The sequence below is a fragment of the Oncorhynchus tshawytscha genome, linkage group LG06 (genome assembly GCF_018296145.1).
Source record: "Oncorhynchus tshawytscha isolate Ot180627B linkage group LG06, Otsh_v2.0, whole genome shotgun sequence".
NCBI lineage: Eukaryota > Metazoa > Chordata > Actinopteri > Salmoniformes > Salmonidae > Oncorhynchus > Oncorhynchus tshawytscha.
Window position 1 is genome coordinate 33,882,124 of NC_056434.1, and position 23,047 is coordinate 33,905,170.

General features: G+C 42.0%; 1 protein-coding gene across 10 annotated transcripts in view; it reads left to right on the plus strand.

Moving 5' to 3' along the window:
- The first annotated feature begins 5,562 nt into the window (after positions 1 to 5,562).
- Positions 5,563 to 23,047, plus strand: part of LOC112245125 (C2 domain-containing protein 5) — a 43,020-nt gene continuing 25,535 nt past the window's right edge. For 8 of the 10 annotated variants that reach the window (XR_002952687.2, XM_024413106.2, XM_024413108.2 and 5 more), the window contains exons 1-10: positions 5,563 to 5,850; positions 9,931 to 10,039; positions 10,162 to 10,248; positions 10,402 to 10,573; positions 11,261 to 11,356; positions 11,457 to 11,612; positions 13,529 to 13,778; positions 20,899 to 21,056; positions 21,517 to 21,732; positions 22,418 to 22,506. Coding sequence is in view for 9 of the 10 variants with exons in the window: in XM_024413106.2 (XP_024268874.1) it covers positions 9,950 to 10,039; positions 10,162 to 10,248; positions 10,402 to 10,573; positions 11,261 to 11,356; positions 11,457 to 11,612; positions 13,529 to 13,778; positions 20,899 to 21,056; positions 21,517 to 21,732; positions 22,418 to 22,506 (1,314 nt within the window). In the remaining variant the exon portion in view is untranslated. The remainder of the gene's footprint in view (positions 5,851 to 9,930; positions 10,040 to 10,161; positions 10,249 to 10,401; positions 10,574 to 11,260; positions 11,357 to 11,456; positions 11,613 to 13,528; positions 13,779 to 20,898; positions 21,057 to 21,516; positions 21,733 to 22,417; positions 22,507 to 23,047) is intronic. The other 2 variants (XM_024413113.2, XM_024413114.2) reach the window with 1 other exon arrangement.

Here is a 23,047-nt window from a genome sequence, read left to right on the forward strand (position 1 = left end):
TGTCCTAACCGAATTACCTAAACTATAGTTTGTTAACAAGACATTTGTGGAGTGGTTGAAAAATGAGTTTTAATGACTCCAACCTAAGTGTATGTAAACTTCCAACTTCAACTGTAAATGCAAATGTTATTACATTATTAGCAGCTATTACATTATTGGCATTTAATTGCATTATCGGTTGCTACAGGGACCAATTGCGTAGGTGAAGTAGAATGTGTTGCAGAACATATAGACCTCAGTTCCTCATGAAATAACACCATTATATACAGTACACTGAACAAAAATATTAACGCAACATGCAAAGTGTTGCTCCCATGTTTCATGAGCTGAAATAAAAGGTCCCAGAAATGTTCCATACGCACAAAAAGCTTATTTCTCTCAAATTTTGTGGAAAATGTGTTTACATACCTGTTAGTGAGAATTTTTCCTTTGCCAAGATAATCAATCCACCTGACAGGTGTGGCATATCAAGAAGCAGACGAAACGGCATGATCATTACACAGGTGCACCTTCTGCTGGGAACAATAAAAGGCCACTCTAAAATGTGCAGTTTTATCACACAACACAATTCCACAGATGTCGCAAGTTCAGTGAATGTGCAATAGGCATGCTGAATGCAGGAATGTGCACCAGAATTAATGTTAATTTCTCTACCATAAGTCGCCTCCAAAGTCGTTTTTAGAGAATTTGGCAGTACTTCCAACCGGCCTCATAACCGCAGACCGCACGTAACCACGCCAGCCCAGGACCTCCACATCCGGCTTCTTCACCTGCGGGATCATCTGAGGTCAGCCACCAGGACAGCTGATGAAATTGTGGGTTTGCACAACCAAAGAATTTCTGAACAAACTGTCAAAAACCGTCTCAGGGAAGCTCATCTGTGTGCTCGGAGTCCTCACCAGGGTCTTGACCTGAGTACAGTTTGGCGTCGTAAAAGACTTCAGTGGGCAAATGCTCACATTCGATGGCCACTGGCGTGCTGGAGAAGTGTGATTTTCATAGATGAATCCTGGTTTCAACTGTACTGAGCAGATGGCAGACAGCGTGTATGGCATCGAACACAATTGCATTTGACCTATGGCAATTTTAATGCACAGAGATACTGTGATGAGGCCCATTGTCGTGCCATTTATCCACCACCATCAACTTATGTTTCAGCATGATATGTCAAGGCATCGTGTTGCAGGAATCTGTATACAATTCCTGGAAGCTGAAAATGTCCCCGTTCTTTCATGGCCTGCATACTCACCAGATATGTCACCCATTGAGCATATTTGGGATGCTCTGGATCGACGTGTACGACAGCGTGTTCCAGTTCATGCCAATTTCCAGAAACTTTGCACAGCCATTGAAGAGGAGTGGGACAACAATCCATAGGCCACAATCAACAGCCTGATCAATTCAATGTGAAGATGTGTCGCGTGGCATGCGGTGGTCACACCAGATACCGACTGCTTTTCTGATCCATGCCCCTACCATTTCTTTAAGGGTATCTCTGACCAACAGATACATAGCTGTATTCCCAGTCATGTAAAATCCATAGATGCGGGCTTAAGAATTTATTTCAATTGACTGATTTCCTTATATGAACTGTAACTCTGTAAAATCTTTGAAATTGTTGCATGTTGCATTTATAGTTTTGTTCAGTGTAGATTTTACAGATTCTAGTGCCCTCAAACTCCACTCTGGTCTTCGAAGCCAGTTCCACTGTGTTTTTACATTGTTCACCTCTAATCAGGGACTGATTTAGATCTGGAACACCAGGCGTGTGCACAATGGCAGATTTACCATTTTTGTTTGTTAAATATATATATATATATATATATATATATATATATATATGCAGTGCCTTTGGAAAGTATTCAGACCCCTTTGTCTTTGCCCACATTTTTGTTAGGTTACAGCCTTATTCTGAAATTGATTAAATAGTTTTTTCCCCTCATCAATCTACACACAACACCCCATAATGACAAAGCAAAAACTGAAATATGACATTTACATAAGTATTCAGACCCTTTACTAAGTACTTTGTTGAAGCACCTTTGGCAGCGATTACAGCCTTGAGTTTTCTTAGGTATGACACTACAAGCTTGGCACACCTGTATTTGGGGAGTTTCTCCCATTCTTCTCTGCAGATCCTCTCAAGCTTTGTCGGGTTGGATGGGGAGTGTTGCTGCACAGCTATTTTCAGGTCTCTCCAAAGATGTTCAATCGGGTTCAAGTCCGGGCTCTGGCTGGGCCACTCAAGGACATTCAGAGACTTGTCCCGAAGCCACTCCTGCATTGTCTTGGCTGTGTGCTTAGGGTCGTTGTCCTGTTGGAAGGTGAACCATCGCCCCAGTCTGAGGTCCTGAGTGCTCTGTATACGGTTTTCATCAACGATCTCTGTGTACTTTGCTCCGTTCATCTTTGCCTCAATCCTATTCTCCCAGTCCCCGGCAATAGGCCAGGTTTCAATCTTGGTTTCATCAGACCAGATAATCTTGTTTCTCGTGGTCTGGCAAACTCCAAGCGGTCATGTGCCTTTTACTGAGGAGTGGCTTCCATCTGGCCAATCTACCATAAAGGCCTGATTGGTGGAGTGCTGTAGAGATGGTTTTCTTCTGGAAGGTTCTCCCATATTCACAGAGGAACTCTAGAGCTCTGTCAGAGTGACCATTGGGTTCTTGGTCACCTCTTTGACCAAGACCCTTTTCCCCCCGATTGCTCAATTTGGCTGGGCAGACAGCTCTAAGAAGAGTCTTGGTGGTTCCGTTCTCCTTCCATTTAAGAATGATGGAAGCCACTGTGTTCTTGGGGACCTTACATGCTACAGACATTTGTTGGTACCCTTCCCAGATCTGTGCTTCGACACAATCCTGTCTTGGAGCTCATGGCTTGGTTTTTGCTCTGACATGCACTGTCAACTGTGGGACCTTATATAGACAGGTGTGTGCCTTTCCAAATCATGTCCAATCAATTGAATTTTAGCACAGGTGAACTCCAATCAAGTTGTTCGAAACATCTCAAGGATGATCAATGGAAACAGGATACACCTTTGCTCAATTTCAAGTCTCATGGCAAAGGGTCAGAATACTTACGTAAATAAGGTATTTCTGTTTTCTATTTTTAATACATTTGCTAAAATTTCAAAAAACTGTTTTTACTTCGTTGTTATGGGGTGTTATGTGTAGATTGCTGAGGATTTTTATTTATTTAATCAATTTTAGAATAAGGCTGTAATGTAACAAAATGTGGGAAAAGGGGAGGGGTCTGAATACTTTCTGAGGACACTGTATACATATAGTACCAGTCAAAAGTTTGGAAACACCTACTCATTCAAGGATTTTTTCCCCCCCACATTGTACAATAACAGTGAAGACATCAAAACTATGAAATAACACATATGGAATCGTGTAGTAACCAAAAAAGTGTCAAAAAAATCTAAATATATTTAATCTTTTAGATTCTTCAAAGTAGCCGCCCTTTCCCTTGATGACAGCTTTTCACACTCTTGGCATTCTCTCAACCAGCTTCTTGAGGAATGATTTTCCAACAGTTTTGAAGGAGTTCCCACATACGCTGAGCAAACAGATGAATGTGGAGGCCAGGTCATCTGATGCAACACTCCATCACTCTTCTTCTTGGTCAAATAGCGCTTACACAACCTGGAGGTGTCTTTTGGGTCATTGTCCTGTTGAAAAACATATGATAGTCCCACTAAGCGCATACCAGATGGGGTGGTGTATCACTGCAGAATGCAGTGGTAGCCATGCTGGTTAAGTGTGCCTTTAATTCTAAATAAATCACTGACAGTGTCACCAGCAAAGCACCCCTACACCATCACACCTCCTCCTCCATGCTGCACGGTGAGACCCACAAATGTGGAGATCATCCATTCACCTACTCTGCATCTCACAAAGACACGGCAAAAATCTCAAATTCGGACTCCACAGATCAAAGGACAGATTTCCACCGGTCTAATGTCCATTGCTCATGTTTCTTGGCTCAAGCAAGTCTCTTCTCCTAATTGGTGTCCTTTAGTAGTGGTTTCTTTGCAGCAATTCCACCATGAAGGCCTGATTCACACAGTCTCCTCTGAGCAATGGAGCAATGGACATTAGATCTGTGTAAATCTGTCCTTTGGTCTGTCTGCCGTGTCTTTGTGAGATGCAGAGTAGGTGAACGGATAATCTCCACATGTGTGATTCACACTGTGAAGCATGGAGGAGGAGGTGTGATGTGTGGGTGTGCTTTGCTGGTGATTTATTTAGAATATCTGGGTCTCAATCCACTGCATCCGCCGATGTCAGCCTTCTGCATCTGCGATGGAAGATGTCAGAGCTACAGCAATGTATGTCAAACCTGGAGACATCTCGAAAATCGGCCTGGTCATGAAAACGCCGTAGCATCTCCTCTATGGAAAAATGTTGTCTACGACCCCAAAATGTGTCACGGCAATCGTCTGAAGGTAACCTGGTACCGGGCTGAAAAATGTATGGAACTGAATAGGGCATTTCTTTGTCAAAGGTATACAGGTAGTATACAAGTATCCATGGTAAAAACGTTTTTGTTTTTTTTTAGCTTTTTTATACTTCTCAGATATAGGACAGACATTTCAAGACATGCTTCCTTTTGATAAAAAAAATGTACTCTCAGTTTTTCCATCTATGAAACAGTTATTCAATGCATTTCTATGGGCCAATAGGCCCAAGGCCAAATTCAATGTTGCATCAAATTGTTTTTTATTTTTAAATATATTTATTTTATACCTACCAGGGGTCCTCAAATTCAAAATCAAAAAGCTACATTTTTCTTGGTATGACCATCTTAAAACAATTCCATATGTTAGTTTAGGAGTAGTCTCACGTTGGCATACCTCCAAAGTCACATTACTGTCACTCCTCTCTTGAATGGCAAAACCGGTTTGAATGGTCCGCTGGCTCCCAGCAGCAAGATTTTGATTAGATGGTGCAGGAGCAGATGCGTCAAAGTAGTGGAATGGGATAGTGGGTTTTAGGTTAGTTGGAAGTTGGAGTGTAAGGTTAGTTGGAAGTTTTTTTCTATTTATTTTTTTCTCACCTTTTCCCATTTTGTGTCACAAAGTATTATCGATGTATATAATAGTCAAATTGGGGGGGGGGTTAAATTCCAAAGAAGAAGAATAATGATGTCTGTTGTTGCTATGTCCATCACTGTTTTCAGACCAGGAAGGACACACGTTACCTTATGCTAGTTTGCAACATTGCAGAAAAAAAACGTAATTCTGTTTTGTCAGAAGTGTGCTCTACAGACAAAATCGATGGGAGTTTAATCTACGATTTTCCTGCCATCCTCAACATTGATTAAAATAATCCTCAAACACTGTTACAGACTTGCCTCTGAATGGGGCGTCCAAATCACTAAATGCGCCCCTGTGTGTACAATTAATTATCAGGTAGAACAGACAACCAGTAGGCTCCGGATCTCGAGGGTAAGAGTTGAATACCCCTGCCCTAGTGAGTAATCCCAACTGCACTTTTACTTTGGCAATATGAATAGTGGACTTTTATTGTGAAAAATTCCGAAACGCCGTGCCCCGGAACTACTTTTTAGTGTTAATGACGAGACGCTAGCATTTTCCATTCGTACAGTCCGGACGCTAACAGCAATGTGTATTTTTTATTAGCTTAGCTAATTATCATTTTAACAGAAGTAATCCAGTTGTAGCAGTGAATTGTCATATAGCGTCGAATAGTGAATATTAGCTACATCTACCCGGTCTTTGAGAGGATAACCTTTCTGTCATGTTTGGGAGAGAGGCGGAGGTCAGGCGCGCGGGCTGTCAACAATGTCCAGCTGAAAAAACGCTACTGGGTCCCCAACTTTCTCGTAAGTCATAGTCCTGGTAACGACACTCTGACGTCTAATGACATAGCTAGCCAACTTGCTTAATATGTTAGATACCTATGCTGTTTTTAACAGATGTCAATTTTGTGGGGCGACCCGGTCGCACAGAAATGGCTATCTACGCATGTCACTGTCAACTGCAATGCCATAACGCTAGCTAACTTGTAGCTAGCTACTGGTGGGCTGGACACATATGTGTGCGTTTTTTTCCTGATTAAAAACTAGTTAATTGCATCCACCATGGAGCCCAGTTTCATAATATTACCATATGTCCCAGCTGCTTGCCATAGTTTGAAGTAATCATTGAAAAATGTGCATTATTTAGGGAATTTTTCACCCTATTTAGGGCATTGAGTTAATAAAGCTGCATACAAACATGGTCTCTTTTTTTTGCTTTCTTGAGTCAGGCAGGTGATTTCTGTGGGGGAGCCAGCGGAAAATACTGAGCGAAGGGGTTGGTAATGTTTTCTAGTTGCTCCTTGATTGGCTCAGTGTTCTGTCACTCAATGGGGACACTACTTCACTTCACTGCAGTTGCCATACCAGGCAGTGATGCGGTCAGGATGCTGTTGATGGTGCAGCTACATTTTCTGAAGATCTGGGGACTCATGCCAAAATTGTGTCACTTCTCTTGCGTTCAGTGCAAGCAGAGTCAGGGTATATGCAGCACTTTGGGCCGCCTGGTTAGTTTCGAACTGTGTGAAGACCATTTAAGCCTAACAAAGACCATAATTAATTTCCCTTAAGTTTACATAATTATGACATAACATTGAAGGTTGTGCAATGTAACAGCATTATTTAGACTTAGGGTTGCCGCTTGTTCGATACAATATGGAACGGTTCCGTATTTCACTGAAAAAATAAACGTTTGGTTTTCGAAATGATAGTTTCCGGATTTGACCAAATTAATGACATAAGGCTTGTATTTCTGTGTGTTTTATTATATTATAATTAAGTCTATGATTTGATATTTGAGAGAGCAGTCTGACTGAGCGGTGATAGCAGGAGCAGGCTCGTAAGCATTTGTTCAAACAGCACTTTCCTGCATTTGCCAGCAGCTCTTCGCAATGCTTGAAGCACAGCGCTGTTTGACTTCAAGCCTATCAACTCCTGAGATTAGGCTGGCAATACTGTAAGAACATCCAATAGTCAAAACTATATGAAATACAAATGGTCTAGAGAGAAATAGTCAGTCATAATTCCTATAGTAACTACTAGAGGTCGACCGATTATGATTTTTCAACGCCAATACCGATTATTGGAGGACAAAAAAAAGCCGGTGCCGATTTTAAAAAACAAATAAATAAAAAGTGTGTGTGTGTGTGTGTATATATATATATATATAATTTCTTTTAGCTAAATAGGCAGGTTTAAAAATATATACTTGTGTATTGATTTTAAGAAAGGCATTGATGTTTATGGTTAAGTACACATTGGAGAACCGACAGTTGTTGATTGATTTTTTTTTTTATAAGATAAGTTTAATGCTAGCTAGCAACTTACCTTGGCTTACTGCATTTGCGTAACAGGCAGGCTCCTCGTGAGGCAGGTGGTTAGAGCGTTGGACTAGTTAACTGTAAGGTTGCAAGATTGGATCCCCCGAGCTGACAAGGTAAAAATGTGTCGTTCTGCCTCGTTCCTAGGCCGTCATTGTGTTCTTAACTGACTTGCCTAGTTAAATAAAGATTAAAGGTGTAAAAAAAAAAAAACATCTGATTATGTAAACTTGAAATCGGCCCTAATTAATCAGCCATTCTGATTAATCGGTCGACCTCTAGTAACTACAACCTAAAACTTCTTAACTGGGAATATTGAAGACTCATGTTAAAAGGAACCACCAGCTTTCATATGTTCTGAGCAAGGAACTTAAACGTTAGCTGTTTTACATGGCAGATATTGCACTTTTACTTTATTCTCCAACACTGTGTTTTTGCATTATTTTAACCAAATTGAACATGTTACATTATTTATTTGAGACTAAATTGATTTTATTTATGTATTCTATTACTGTAAGTTAAAATAAGTGTTCATTCAGTATTGCTGTAATTGTCATTATATATAAAAAAAAAAATATATATATATATATGAGTTGCAGGGTCCTTATCCTAGTGATGTGCTTCCTGGGCACTATGGTGTTGAACGCTGAGCTGTAGTCAATGAACAGCATGTTCCTTTTGTCCAGGTGGGAAAGGGCAGTGTGGAGTGCAATTGAGATTACGTCATCTGTGGATCTGTTGGGGTGGAATGAGAATTGGTGTGGGTCTAGCCTATCAGAGAGGGTGCTGTTGATGTAATTCATGACCAGCCTTTCAAAGCACTTCATGGCTACCTATGTGAGTGCTACAGGGTGGTAACCATTTAGGCAGATTACATTCACTTCCTTGGGCACAGTGACTATGGTGGTCTGCTTGAAAGAAGTAGGTATTACAGACTCGGTCAGGGAGAGGTTAAAAATTTCAGTGAAGACACTTGCCAGTTGGTCAGCACATGCTTGGAGTGCACGTCCTGGTAATCTGTCTGGCCACGTGGCTTTGTGAATGTTGACCTGTTTAAAGGTCTTGATCACATCGGCTACTGAGAGCGTTATCACACAGTCGTCCAGAACAGCTGGTGCTCTCGTGCATGCTTCAGTGTTGCTTGCCTCGAAGCGAGCATAATAGGAATTTAGCTTGTCTGGTAGGCTCGCGTCACTGGGCAGTTCGCGTCTGGCTTTCCCTTTGTAGTCCATAATAGTTTTCAAGCCCTGCCATATCCGACGAACGTCAGAGCTGGTGTAGTAGGATTCAATCTTAATACTGTATTGACACTTTGCTTGTTTTATGGTTCGTCTGAGGATTTCTTATAAGCTTCCAGATTGGTGTCTCACTCCTTGAAAGCGGCAACTCTAGCCTTTAGCTCGTTGCAGATGTTGCCTGTAATCCATGGCTTCTGTTTGGGATATGTACATACGGTCACTGAGGGGACGACGTCGTCGTTGCACTTATTGATGAAGCCGATGACTGAGGTGGTATACTCATCAATGCCATTGGATGAATCCCGGGAACATTTTCCAGTCTGTGCTAGCAAAACAGTCCTGTAGCATAGCATCCATGTCATCTGACCACTTCTGTATTGTGAGAGTCACTGGTATTTCCTGTTTTAGCTTGTGAACAGGAATCAGGAGGATAGAATTATGGTTAGATTTGCCAAATGGAGAGCGGGGGAGAGCTTTGTATGCATATCTATGTGTGGAGTAAAGGTGGTCTAGAGTTTTTTTTCCCCCTCTGGTTGTACATGTGACATGCTGGTAAAACTGATTTAAATGTGCCTGCATTACAGTCCCCGGCCACTAGGAGCGCCACTTCTGGATGAGCATTTTCTTGTTTGCTTATGGCCTTATAGAGTTGGTTGAGTGTGATCTTAGTGCCAGCATCGGTCTGTGGTGGTAAATAGACGGCTACGAATAATATACAAAATAAGAATACTGGAGGATATGTAGATAGTGTGGTCTGCACCTTATTGTAAGGTACTCTACCTCAGGTGTGCAATAACTCGAGACTTCTTTACTCCTCACTTTTCTATTTTTAGAGTTATTCCTACTCTTTAAATGTCAGCAACCTATGTCACCTGACCACGTGCCCATGTCAGGGCCAAACAGAACTGTCAGCATTCTTAGCAGCACAACTGCAGTGTGACCTTAGGTTTGTTAGCTCATTAATGAATTCATATTTTATCATGGTCTGATGAATACAGGTAAACAGTACACGTGTTGGCATTGTAATAATGGAAAGATGGAGACCCGTGCACTGTTGTATTATTTTTTCATTTTAAATTGAGGCTTGAATACAAAATAAAGATGTTTATTAAAACATCTTGGTGCCCATCAAATCATAGTGCATAAATGAAAGGATTTAAACATTTCTTCGACAGTGAGCAGGTCTCCATATCTTCCAGTATTCTTATTTTGACTCCTACGCACCTGGAACAGACACTTCAGTAATAAGTATCTTAAGAGTGCAGACAACCTCTTATTTAGGCATTATAATATTGAAATGATTTACCTTTGAATTATTGCATCTGCAGGTTAAGACAAAGCTGAATCATGCCGGGGAAGCTGAAAGCTAAGATTGTGGCAGGGCGCCACTTACCTGTCATGGACAGAGCCAGCGACCTCACTGATGCCTTTGTAGAGGTGAGCATCCTGAAAAACATCAGGTCAACGTAATCCTACAACCATTTCAACACGTACAGTATACACTGTGTTCCAGTGCTGCAGTCCTAGCCTTGTGGTGTTCTTCATTGATGTTCTTACAGGTCAAGTTTGGCAACACAACTTTCAAAACGGACGTCTTCCCCAAGTCACTTAACCCACAGTGGAACTCAGAGTGGTTCAAATTTGAGGTAAAATGTCTGGATATGGCTTCTTGACTTATTCTCTATGAAATTAGTTGCAGGAGGTATTTGTGAATGGCATTGGATTACAGTGTAAATATGCTACAGTCAACATGATAGTCCTGTATCCTTGTTTCCTCAACTTTGTCACCCTTCCTGTAGGTGGATGATGAGGACTTGCAGGATGAGCCGTTACAAATCACAGTGTTGGACCATGACACTTACAGTGCCAACGATGCAATAGGGAAGGTCTACATTGACATCGACCCTCTGCTCTCCTGCGAGGCTGCTACTGTCATTTCTGGATGGTTACCCATCTACGACACTATACACGGTGCGTTTTTTATAGGGTCTTTCTATTTGATTTCAGACACTTTTTGACTATCACTTTTTGATGTATTTGTCCATGGTCAGAAAGTGACTTTTTTCACCTCATTGCCAAAACATTCAGAAGATGGAGGTGCTCTAAGTTGACCCATTTTGCACACCCCACCATACCATGAGACATCCAGTTCTTCAAAACTGGAACATTTTTACAGATGAGTTTGATATAATTTAAAAGCTTATACATAAAAAATTTAGAAAAGCTTGTGTGGAAAGTTTCATTTAAATCAAAAGTCAAAAAGTAATCACAGGGAATTCTACAAGATCATTACATTTGACTATCTACCATGCTATACATGGAGTCTGTTATTTAGTACCCCATCTGACACTAATGATGTCAGTCATATACTTCCCCATCAAAAGGTGCATGGCTACAGTGGGACTTGTTAGATATAGAGCCAGGCCTCTAAAGGAACACACCGTGTTCTCTGTGTAACAGCCTGTAAATGCATGTTGTTGCTCTCTGCTGCATTACTAAAAGCTGTTCTTTAACTGTGTCTGTTGGGTCATGATGATGTAGTTCCTGTCTTCCTGGTGTCAGAGGGGACAGTAACGAGTTATTGAAGAGTTGGGGTTTCTAGGGTTAAGTGCTGTTTCTGACCGGTAGTAATGTTTCTGTTAATCTCCTCTCTTGCAGGTATCAGAGGGGAGATTAATGTTCTGGTGAAGGTGGACCTCTTCAATGACCTGAACCGCTTCAGACAGTCCTCTTGTGGTGTCAAATTCTTCTGCAGTGAGTCTGGTTCGCTATGTGGCTGTACTATAGTAGAGATGAGGTCTAGTCACAAGAAATTACGATAATGTGTGTGTTTATGCACGTCTCTGTGTGTTAGCAACGTCCATCCCGAGGTGTTACCGCGTGGCGCTGGTCCATGGCTTTGTTGAGGAGCTGGTGGTGAACGAGGACCCAGAGTACCAGTGGATTGACCGCATCAGAACCCCCAGAGCTTCAAACGAGGCCCGACAGAGACTCATCTCTCTCATGTCTGGTACATAACACCACTATCAAACACTCTATATATACACTCCCCTATGTTTTTATTTGTTCAGTGAAGTGAAAATGTTTAATTGGTCTCTATACTCCAGCATTTTGGAAATGAGATCAAATGTTTTATGAGGCGTCAGTACAGGAGTTTCACCCTTATATTTGAGGATATTTTCGTGTCTTCAGAAAGTTTTCATACCCCTTTGCTTATTCCACATTTTGTTGTTACAGCCTGAATTCAAAATAGATTATATTTTCTCATCCATCTACACATAATACCCCACAATGCCCAAGTGAAAACATGTTTTTTGAACTTTGCTAATTTATTTAAAATCCTGTTTCCATTGATTATCCTACAACTTGGAGTCTACTTGTGGTAAATTCAATTGATTGGACATGATTTGGAAAGTCACACATCTTCCAGAAGGACAACCATCTCTGCAGCACTACACCGATCAGACCTTTGTGGTAGAGTGGCCAGACGGAAGCCACTCCTCAGTAGAATGCACATGACGGCCTGCTTGGAGTTTGCCAAAAGGCACCTAAACGATTCTCTGGTCTGATGAAACAAAGGTTGAACTCTTTGGCCTGAATGCTAAGCGTTACGTCTGGAGAAAACCTGGCACCATCCCTATGGTGATGCATGGTGGTGGAAGCATTATGCTGCACTATTGAGGTGTACCTTGAGCTGCACCATTGAGAGCATCTTGATTGGCTGGATCACTAATTGTTATGGCAACGCCACCACCCTCGACCGCATGGCTCTACAGAGGGTGTTGCGGACAGCCCAGTACAGCCCAGGGCCGAGTTCCCTGCCATCCAGGACCTCTATACCAAGCGGTGTGAAAGGAAGGCCTGGAAAATCGTTAACGACTCCAGCCACCCAAGTCATAGACTGTTACTCTGCCTCCGCAAGGCAAGCGTTACCGGTGGATCAAGTCTGACACCAAACAGGCTCCTGAACATCCCCAAGCCATAAGACTGCTAAAAATTTAACTAAATGGTTACACTGATTATTGGCGTTGACACTTGTGTGTTAGTGTCTCTATGCAAACTCTCATGACTCTACAACTCACTCACGCACGCATACACTCCTGATGCTCTCACATAAGATGCTTACACATTTATACTGACTCTACACACACTCATGTACAATCATCATATACACTGCTGCTACTCTGTTTATCATATGTCCTGATGCTTAGTCACCTTACCCCTATACATATTACATCAAAACCCAGGGAACATTCAAGGCCGTTATGAAGGCTACAACCTTCCGACTGTTGTAATGGATATTACAGGTGCACAAGCAGGACACAGTCCCTACACATTGCTTTGGAGCAAAAACAATCTGAGTTTTGTGTGATGATGTAGGCTAATCTTTGAAGTTGCTTCCGTGTTGTATCCATTAGTCAGAGTTGCTGAAAAATAACACCTCTACTTTGACTGCCTGTCTGTATCCTGCTTAGCCAATGTTTGCAATGTTGATTAAAACATAACTAGACTGCGCGTCTGTCTTTCTTGTGTTTGATATGCTGTCTAGATAGCTGCATGGTAACTCCCCACTTGAGTTTTGCATTGAGGCAAAAAACAATCTGCGAGTTTGTACGAACATGTTCATATTTTTTGTGTACAACATGTAGCCCAACTCCCCTCTTGAAAAAGGACCATGGAATTGCACTTATGCTTAGTAGCCAACTGAAGCATGGAAGTTTGACGGGCTACCCCAGACAAAGGCGTTCATTGCCGGTCAAGGACAGGGAAGCGGCAGCGGAGCACTGAGCATCAGCAAATTAAAAAAATCCTGTGCAAGAACAGAAATCTCTGTATCCTTAGCCACGGCAAATCAGGTTTCCAGAAAATCCAGAATCTCAGCCACTCCATTAAATGAAACCTTCTCTTCTTCTGTGTTTTGTGTAGGTGAGCTGCAGAGGAAGATAGGTCTGAAAGTGTTGGAGATGGGTGGTAATGCGGTGGTGGGGTACCTGCAGTGCTTTGATCTGGAGGGAGAGTCAGGTCTGGTGGTCCGAGCCATCGGCACCGCCTGCACTCTGGACAAACTCAGCCCTGGGACGGCTCCCAACACTACCACACACACCAACACACACACACTCCCCAACACCGCCCCCACATCCAATGCCTGCAACTCTCCTTCCAAGGACAGCAAAGAGTGAGTATTGAGTAATCGCATGAACATGGAGCCTGTGTGTGCATGCGAGAGAGAGAGGGAGAGAGAGAGAGTATCTGTCTCCTGCCATTGTACTGACTCCTGTTTGTGTTTTTGGGGCTCTCAACATTTTTGGTCTATTTTAGGGCTGGGTGGTATACTGTATTTTACTATAATGGTATTTCAATACTTGTGTTGTTAAACGTGATAGGGAAATCTGGGGCTTGTAATGTCAGTTTTTATAGTTTGCTCTGTTTGCTACTTGAGTTGTCTTTCTCCTATCGTCCAGCTGTGTGCCGCTTTCCAAGCCAAGCCCTGACCCCTGTCACACAAGGAAAGAGCAGTTGTTTGACCACTGAGTCACAAGCACTTTTTTGCTGTTCAGTCTGCATGGTCAGATAGATGCAACAAGATGTTGGTGACATGCTACTTTCCACAAGTGTTCTATAAGTAAACTATTAGTTTGTGTATCTTACTGTCTGCTAGTTTGTAATTTCTTAGGAAGTTAGCCGCTAATGCTAATCACAAGTTAGTTGGCTAGCTAGCTTGCTAAATGTACTCAGAGCAAGCATGTTGTTTGTGCAACGGTGTATTCTAAATGAAAGAAGAATAGGCAAAGCATAAATATGTTAGCTAGCTTGCTATACATGAGGTAAGAAACCATGTAATGTAACATTACAATTATGGTCATCTGTCAATAATTCCTCCCTGGCTTATTCATTCGTTCAAACAACTATGTACTCATTGTGCTTCCCACTATATTCCAACTATTTAATTAGAATAATAATTATATTTCCATGATTCCAACAGTTCACCAATTAACTAGGCCTAGATTCTTTGCCTGTATCATGCTGCATTGCATGGCACAGTGTGGAAATGCTGAAATTAAATGTTTTCTAGTTTGAAGTTGGATTTAACAGTATAAAACAGAGTGGAGAAAGCCCCATTGAAATCACTTCATTTGTGTTGCCACCCTAATGTCATTAACCACTCATCAAGCATATAAAGTTATTTTATTATTAAAAAACATAAAATACAGTCATACCATAAAATAAATTGGGAAAAAATATTGTGATATGATATTTTGGCTGTATTGCCCTGCCCTAGTGTTTGTGTATTATAATCATGTGACATGGCTACATTCCTTATCTGGGACATACACACAGCCCCCCTCCCTGTACAGCCTCTCTCTCTCGAGTTCTAGATGAGTTATATGTCTGAGGGCTGTGCGTGAGCTTGTTACTGCTAGTGCACGGTCAGAGAGGAATGGAAAAGGGAATGGATGGAGGGAGGGATGAAAGGAGGTAGGGTGGGTGCCCGATGCAAGCATTTTCTTTAGCTACAGCATGTAGGTGCATGTTAAAATGTAAAAGGAGGGGGTAGAGAACCTCATATTTTGTCTTGTCTTTTGTTGTACTCTATTTTTCTTTGCTGCAATGTTGTGGTGTGTTGTGTTTCTCTTCTTCTCTACCTTTGCTGCACACGGATTGGCTCTTCTCTTGCTGTGTGCGTTTGGATTCGTCCACTCTGTCCGTCTCTGCGTGGTGAATGGTTCAGGTCTCCCCTGGCCCACGGATGTCGCTCCACCCACAACAGCCCTGTCCACTCAACCTGCAGCTCTCAGAGACTGTCCCACTCCCAGAACTTCTCTGTCTCTGTCCCTACTCTGGTCTTCACTGGTACGGACAGAGAAAAAGTGGGAGAGTGAGTGAAGGAGGGAGGGAAAGAGGAAGGCTGATCGTTACTGGTTCAGAGTGAGAGAGCGAGAGAGAGAAGGGGATTGAGGGAGAGAAATATTGTCCCAGAACCTCTGTGTTCCTACATGGGTCTTCACTGGTACACAGAGAGGGAGGGAGAGATTATTAAAGAGAGGTAAGGAGACAGAGGTGAAGGGGGGTGGAAAGGGAAAGCCAGAGCAAGGGTCAGAGAAACGATAGATAATTACCACCCCCTTCCTAAAAAAAAAAGTTACAAGGAGAACCCCTTCTTCCTTGCCATTAGATGAGAAGATGGTGACATCTACAGCCCCAAACTCTTCCTGTGTCGCCCTCAGCCAATCACAGAGCCCCTACAGGCAGAGCCACGCCCACTGTTGTACATTAGATACCCACCCAAGCAGATCCATCCCTTCCACCTTTCCTCAGCACCCGTCTTAGTCCAGTTTTAGTTTAGTCAACTTTATTTGTCTCCAAGGCGCATTCACTCAGAAGCCTGTTGTGCTCAATTCCATTTCAATTCAGTCTATTCTGGAGGTGAATTGAAAATTCCACTACAAGAAACTGCTCATTCCTTTGGTGTTGTGTTGGTATGGCCCATGTTGTGTGTGTTTCTGCCGTGCTTTCCTCCTCAGTTGGATATACAGTATCTGTGTTTCTGTTTACCAGTGTTTCCCTTAGGATTTTTTTCAGCAGTGGTGGTAAAGTTTTTTTCTGGATCAAAATGGTGCTTAAATTGTGGGTGTTGTGAAAGTGTGTTAGTGGGAGTGGCCAATGGTGCGGTCTCCGACCCAAGATTTTAGAAGCCCTCTTGGTCGCAGAGACAAACTGTTGCTGTTTTAAAGCAGATTTCCTGCAATTCTACACATTTTGCCATGGCTTATGCAGTGTTCTTATGCTGAGTCATTAAACATTATAACTAAATCAATGGGGGGCCCCATGCCATGTACATTTGGAAATTTAGTTTCTCCCTGACTGTTAGTTATGAAAGATAATCTTATATATAAATAAATATACTGAACAAAAATATCAATGAGGCCTCCCGAGTGGTGCAGTGGTCTAAGGCACTGCATCACAGTGCTAGCTGTGCCACTAGAGATTCTGGGTTCGAATCCAGGCTCTGTCGCAGCCGGACGTGACCGGGAGACCCATGGGCCGGGGCACAATTAACTAGGGGAGGGTTTGGCCGGCATGGATGTCCTTGTCCCATCGCGCACTAGCGACTCCTGTGGCGGACCGGGCGCAGAGCTCGCTGACACGGTCGCCAGGTGCACAGTGTTTCCTCCGACACATTGGTGCGGCTGGCTTCCAGGTTAAGTGGGCATTGTGTCAAGAGCAGTGCGGCTTGGTTGGGTTGTGTTTCGGAAGACGCACGGCTCTCGACATTCGCCTCTCCTGAGTCCGTATGGGAGTTGCAGCGATGAGACAAGACTGTAACAACCAATTGGATAAAAAATATAAAAGAATTGGGGGAAAAAAGGAGGGAAAAAAATATCAACGCTACATGTAAAGTGTTGGTCCCGTGTTTCATCAGCTGAAACAAAAGATCACAGAAATGTTCCATATGCACAAAAAGCTTATTTCTCTCACATTTTGTGCACCAATTTGTATACATCCCTGTTAGTGAGCAATTCTCCTTTGCCAAGACAATCCATCCACCTGAAAGGTTTGGAATATCAAGAAACTGATTAAACGGCATGCTCATTACACAGGTGAACCTTGAGCTTGGGACAATAAAAGGCCACTCTAAAATGTTTAGTTTTGTCACACAACGCCACAGATGTCTAAAGTTTTGAGGGAGCGTATTATGGCATGTTCACTGCAGGAATGTCCACCAGAGCTGTTGCCAGAGAATTGGATGTTCGTTTTAGAGAATTTGGCAGTACATCCAACTGGCCTCCGTAGACCAAGTGTAACTAGCCCAGGACCTCTACATCCTGCTTCTTCACCAGTTGGATCGTCTGAGACCACCCACCTGGACAGTTGATGAAATTGTGGATTTGTACAACTAAAGAATTTCTGCACAAACTGTCAAAAGCAGTCTCAGGGAAGCTCATCTGCGTGCTTTTCCTCCTCACCATGGTCTTGACCCAACTGCAGTTCGGCATCGTAACAGACTTCAGTGGGCAAATGCTTCAATGGCAACTGGCAACTGAATCCCGGTTTCAACTATACCGTTGTGTGGGTGAGCGGTTTGCTGATGTGAACAGAATGCCCCATGGTGGCGGTGGGGTTATGCTATGGGCAAGCATTGAGCATGTTTGGGATGCTCTGGATCAACTCGAACGATGGCGTGTTCCAGTTCCCGTCAATATACAGCAACTTTGCACAGCCATTGAAGAGGAGTGGGACAACATTCCACAGGCCACAATCAACAACCTGATCAACTCTATGTGAAGGAAATGTGTCGCACTGCATGAGGCAAATGGTGGTCAAACCAGATACTGACTGGTTTTCTGATCCACGCCCCTACGTTTTTAAAATTATTTTTTTTACCAACAGGTATATCTATAATCCCATGCAGAAGAAAAAGTAACGCACACCTATTAAGATGAGGTGCTGGCTAGCGGAATAGAAAACTTGAAAATTAAAGAGAGCCGCAAAATTTAATTACCGTTTCGACAGCCAAGCTGTCTTCGTCAGGGTATATCTATATTACCAGTCATCAAATTTGATTGGTTTCATACACATAGGTTAGCAGTTTTTTTTTTTTTTTTTTTTTTTTTTTTTTTTTTTTTTCTTTTTTTTTTCCTAAGGGGTGGATTAGCTTAATATTGCAGAAATAATGTTGCTTCCATCAATGTAATTGTCTGCATCATTTCCAATCCCCCATATATTTTTTCTGGTAAATATATATCCATACACACATGCATACATACACATACCTATATAGACATACATACTTTTTAAAGACTATACCTTTATTATTATTACCCGCAAACCCTACCACCGATTCCCCCCCAATTGGAGTAAACTAATAAACACTTCTGCTTTTACCTGCTTTCACTTCTGCTTTCACTTCTGCTTTCAATTTATACATCTTATACACATTTTACAGACACAGTCTACTTTACAATAGTTCTCTCTTGTTTGTTTTTAGTACTTCCTCTATTTCCATCCAGTTTGATTTCTATTTAACTGTGCTATTTCACAAAAGTTCCTAACCTATATACATTTTACAGATCCCATATGTTTTACAATGTTTATCTTGTGATTAGTCCCACCCTTTAGCTCCATTCAACACCTCCCATCTATCTCTCAACATCATCCATTTCTGGTTTCTATTTGCCTTATCTGGTTTTAGTCATTTAAGTTTACACTGAAAAGTTTACACCCCCCATTTTTAAAATAAATTATATATATATATATATTCAAAACAGATTCAAAACAGATTCAAAAGTTTGTACACACCTTCTACCCATTCAAGGTTTTTTTTAAAATATTTTTTAAAACTATTTTCTATATTGTAGAATAATAGTGGAGACATCAAAACAGTGAAATAACACGTATGGAGTCATGTAGTCACCAAAAAAGTTTTAAACAAATCAAAATATATTTTAGATTCTTCAAAGTAGCCACCCTTTGCCTTGATCCAGGCTGTATCACCACCAGCCGGGATTGGGAGCCCCATAGGGGGGGGTGCAGAATTGGCCCAGCGTCGTCTGGGTTTGGCCGGGGTAGGCCATCATTGTAAATAAGAATTGACCTGTCTAGGTTAAATAAAGGCTAAATTAAAAAATATATATATATATTCACACACTTGGCATTCTTTCAACCAGCTTCACCTGGAATGCTTTTCCCACAGTCTTGAAGGAGTTCCCACATATGTTTTCCCTTGTCACTCATTCCAAACCATCTCAATTGGGTTGAGATCGGATGATTGTGGAGGCCAGGTCATCTGATGCAGCACTCCATCACTCTCCTTCTTGGTCAAATTTCCCTTACACAGCCTGGAGGTGTGTTGGGTCATTGTCCTGTTGAAAACAAATGGTAGTCCCACTAAGCACATACCAGATGGGATGGCGTATTGCTGCAGAATGCAGTGGTAGCCATGCTGGTTAAGTGTGCCTTGAATTCTAAATAAATCACAAACAGTGTCACCAGCAAAGCACCATCACACCTCCTCCCCCCCATGCATTACAGTGGGATACACACATGCGGAGATCTTCCGTTCACCTACTCTGTCTCACCAAGGCACGGCGGTTGGAACCCGAAGTCCAAATTTGAGATTTTTCGGACCAGAGGACAGATTTCCACTGATCTCATGTCCATATTGCTCATGTTTCTTTGCCCAACCCAGTCTCTTCTTATAATTGGTGTCCTTTTAGTAATCTCAGCAAGAAAAGAAATGTCTCTTTTTAGGACCCTGTCTTTCAAAGATAATTTGTAAAAATCCATGCATTCCAGTTGACTACCTCATGAGGCTGCTTGAGAGAATGCCAAGTGTTCAAAGCTGTCAAGGCTAAGGGTGGCTACTTTGAAGAATCTCAAATTAAAAATATATTTTGTTTTGTTTAACACATTTTTGGTACTACATGATTCCATATGTGTTATTTCATGGTTTTGATGTCTTCATTAGTGTTCTACAATGTAGAAATAGTCCATTTAGAAAAACCCTTAATTGAGTAGGTGTGTCCAAACTTTGGACGGGTACAAAATATACAGTGCATTTAGGTTAGTTAACTATTCAGACCCCTTGACTCTTTCCACATTTTGTTACATTACAGCCTTATTTTAAAAATAGATTAAATAGTTTCCCCCCATCAATCTACACAATACTCCATAATGGCTGAGCAAAAACTTTTTTAAATGTATTTTTTAATTTAAAAAAAACTGAAATCACATTTACATAAGTATTCAGACTAGAGATCGACCGATTTATGGTTTTTCAATACCGATATTTCGAGGACCAAAAAAAACGGATACCGATTAATCGGACGATTTTTAAATTTTATTTTAATTTTTTACATTTTTACATTTAAAAAAAAATATATATATTTTTTTTTTATATATATATATTTTTTTGAAATATATTTTTTATATATATATATATATATATATATATATATATATATATATATATATATATATATATATATATATATATATATATATATATATATATATATTTGTAATGATGACAATTAATTCAGACCCTTTACTAAGTACTTTGTTGAAGCACCTATTTTAGTCAGATGTTTTGGAGTGGTGGCAATGCTTTAGCAGCAGTGCCCCCCCACACCGCTAAATTAATCTAAGGGAAACGCTGTGCTTATGCTTCATGTGCTTGGCTTTCTGTTCCGCGGCCAAGTAATTTGCACTCCACACACTTCACATACATCTATCAGCAAAGCATCTCTCCACACCACACCCCCACTGACTGATGGGTGTGTGTGTTCTCCTGGCAGGCCCGTGTTCAGTGAGGACCCCCCCCATTCCCTCTCCGGCCCCCCCACGCCTCTCAGAACCCTTCCTTCCTCCTCTCCTCCTCCCTTCTCTCCATCCAAGCCATGCAGTCGCCAGTCCTCCTCCTCAGACACAGACCTCAGTCTGACGCCCAGGATTGGTAAGACCTCACCAGCCTCCTCACCCTCTCCTCCCCTCTCTGCACCTTTCCTCATCCCCACTCTGAAACTCACTGTGTTGTTTATTTTGCTATCCCAGTTCATTGTTTTATTGATTTATTTCAAGTAATTTTGTTAGAATCACACTGACAGCAGCTGTTGACCATTAGTTCTGGTGTTCACCACATAATAACCCACACTTCCCCTAGGACAGGACATGGCTCCCCTTACTGGTGGAAATACAACCTTTGATCCCCCTCACTTCCTCTCTTCCCCAACTCCCTTCTTCCTAAAGGAGTTTTATTTCCCTTTTTTCCCCCTGTCAGATTTCAAATCATGTGACTCTCCTCCACTGTCTTTCTTTTCTGCTTTTCTTGCTGTCTTCTTGTTTTCTCCTTGTTTTCTGTCTCCCTACCTCCTGCCTCTCTCTCTTTCTCTCTCTCTTCACCTCTTTCTCTGCAGAGAGGTTTGTGTCTAGTCCTGGGGTCTTCCTCTGTCCCAGTTCCCCCACCCTCTCCTTCGATTCCCCGTCCCTTCCTTCCTCTGGGTTAATCCTGTGCAGCATTGGGTCTGCCCTCAGAGCCTACACCCCACCCCCTCTCCCCTCTGTCCAATCAGAGGGGTCTGTGTTGAGAAAGACTGTATCATTCAGTGAAGAGCTGATGCTGGCGGCCTCCGGTAGGACGGTCATGAAGGTCTATAACTGTCTTTAACACTATAACACCCTGCAGGAGTCATGAAGCCCAACAACACCCCTTATAACACTTGTTACACTTAAATAGCTAAATAGCCTTTATTATAGTCTCTGGTAGGGCACAGAGTTCAGAAGTCATGAAGCACTAAAACACCTTTTACAAACTGCATCTACAACCTCTAACAGCCATAAATGTGCTCCTCTCGAACTTTACCCCACTTAACCTTGGGTGAAATGTCCATCCTTGCTGGTCTCTGGCCCCGATACTAACTGCCCTGGAGTGACCCCCTTCCCATGTTTTTCTACCCCAATGTGTGGTTTAAGGCATGTCCAGCCCCCCCCACAATCACCCCCATTTGCAAGTCTCTATGGTGGTGTAGTATGCAGTAGTGTACAGAGGGGATAATAAAGCAGCTATGTGAATGTTCTCTATCCTCACAGGTAGATTTATGGGAATGTTGTCATTTGCAAAGGTGTATGATAAATGCTATGTGATATATGATATTAGCTTATATTAGCTTAGTAGGAATTTGCATGGTTGTCGGTGTTCCAGCTCGCACAAGCTAAGGCTCTTGCAAGGCTACTTACATACTTGTGGTTGTCGACGAATGCCAGCTTTCTGTGATGAAGCGATGTGATTGGTGAAGTGTTGTTCTCTCGTCCTATCAGGGATGGGGAGTGGGGGCAGCGTTGGAAAAGAGGCTGGGCCTCTGAAGACCCTCCTCAGACAACATACCCAATCAGCTCTGGAGCAGAGGGTAAGCACACACACCGGACACACACCGCACTGCATTTTGCTGTGTGAAAGGGTGAATTGTGAAGAGTTTGTGAGGGTGAAGTATGATTATGTTAGTGAATAATGTTCCGTCTCCATCTTCTTGACCACTCCTTCCTCTCAGGGAGCCTCACCCTCTGGTATATTTGTAAACACCAGGGTACGACACACACACACACAGTGTTTATTCCGGATGCTTCTATCAAACCTCTTTCCTGCCTGAGTTCTGCTCAGGGGTTTTAGTCTTTAGTTGGGCTGCTTCTCAACAGTTTACAGTGGTTTCCTCTCCTTACAGTGCATTCGGAAACTATTCAGACACCTTGACTTTTTCCACATTTTGTTACGTTACAGCCTGATTCTGAAATGTATTCTTTTTTACTTAATCAATCTACACACATTTACCCCATAATGACGAAGCAAAAACTGTTTTTTAGATTTATTTTGCAAACATATGAAAAAATATTTATATTTGCATAAGTATTCAGAACCTTTACTCAGTACTTTGTTGAAGCACCTTTGGCAAT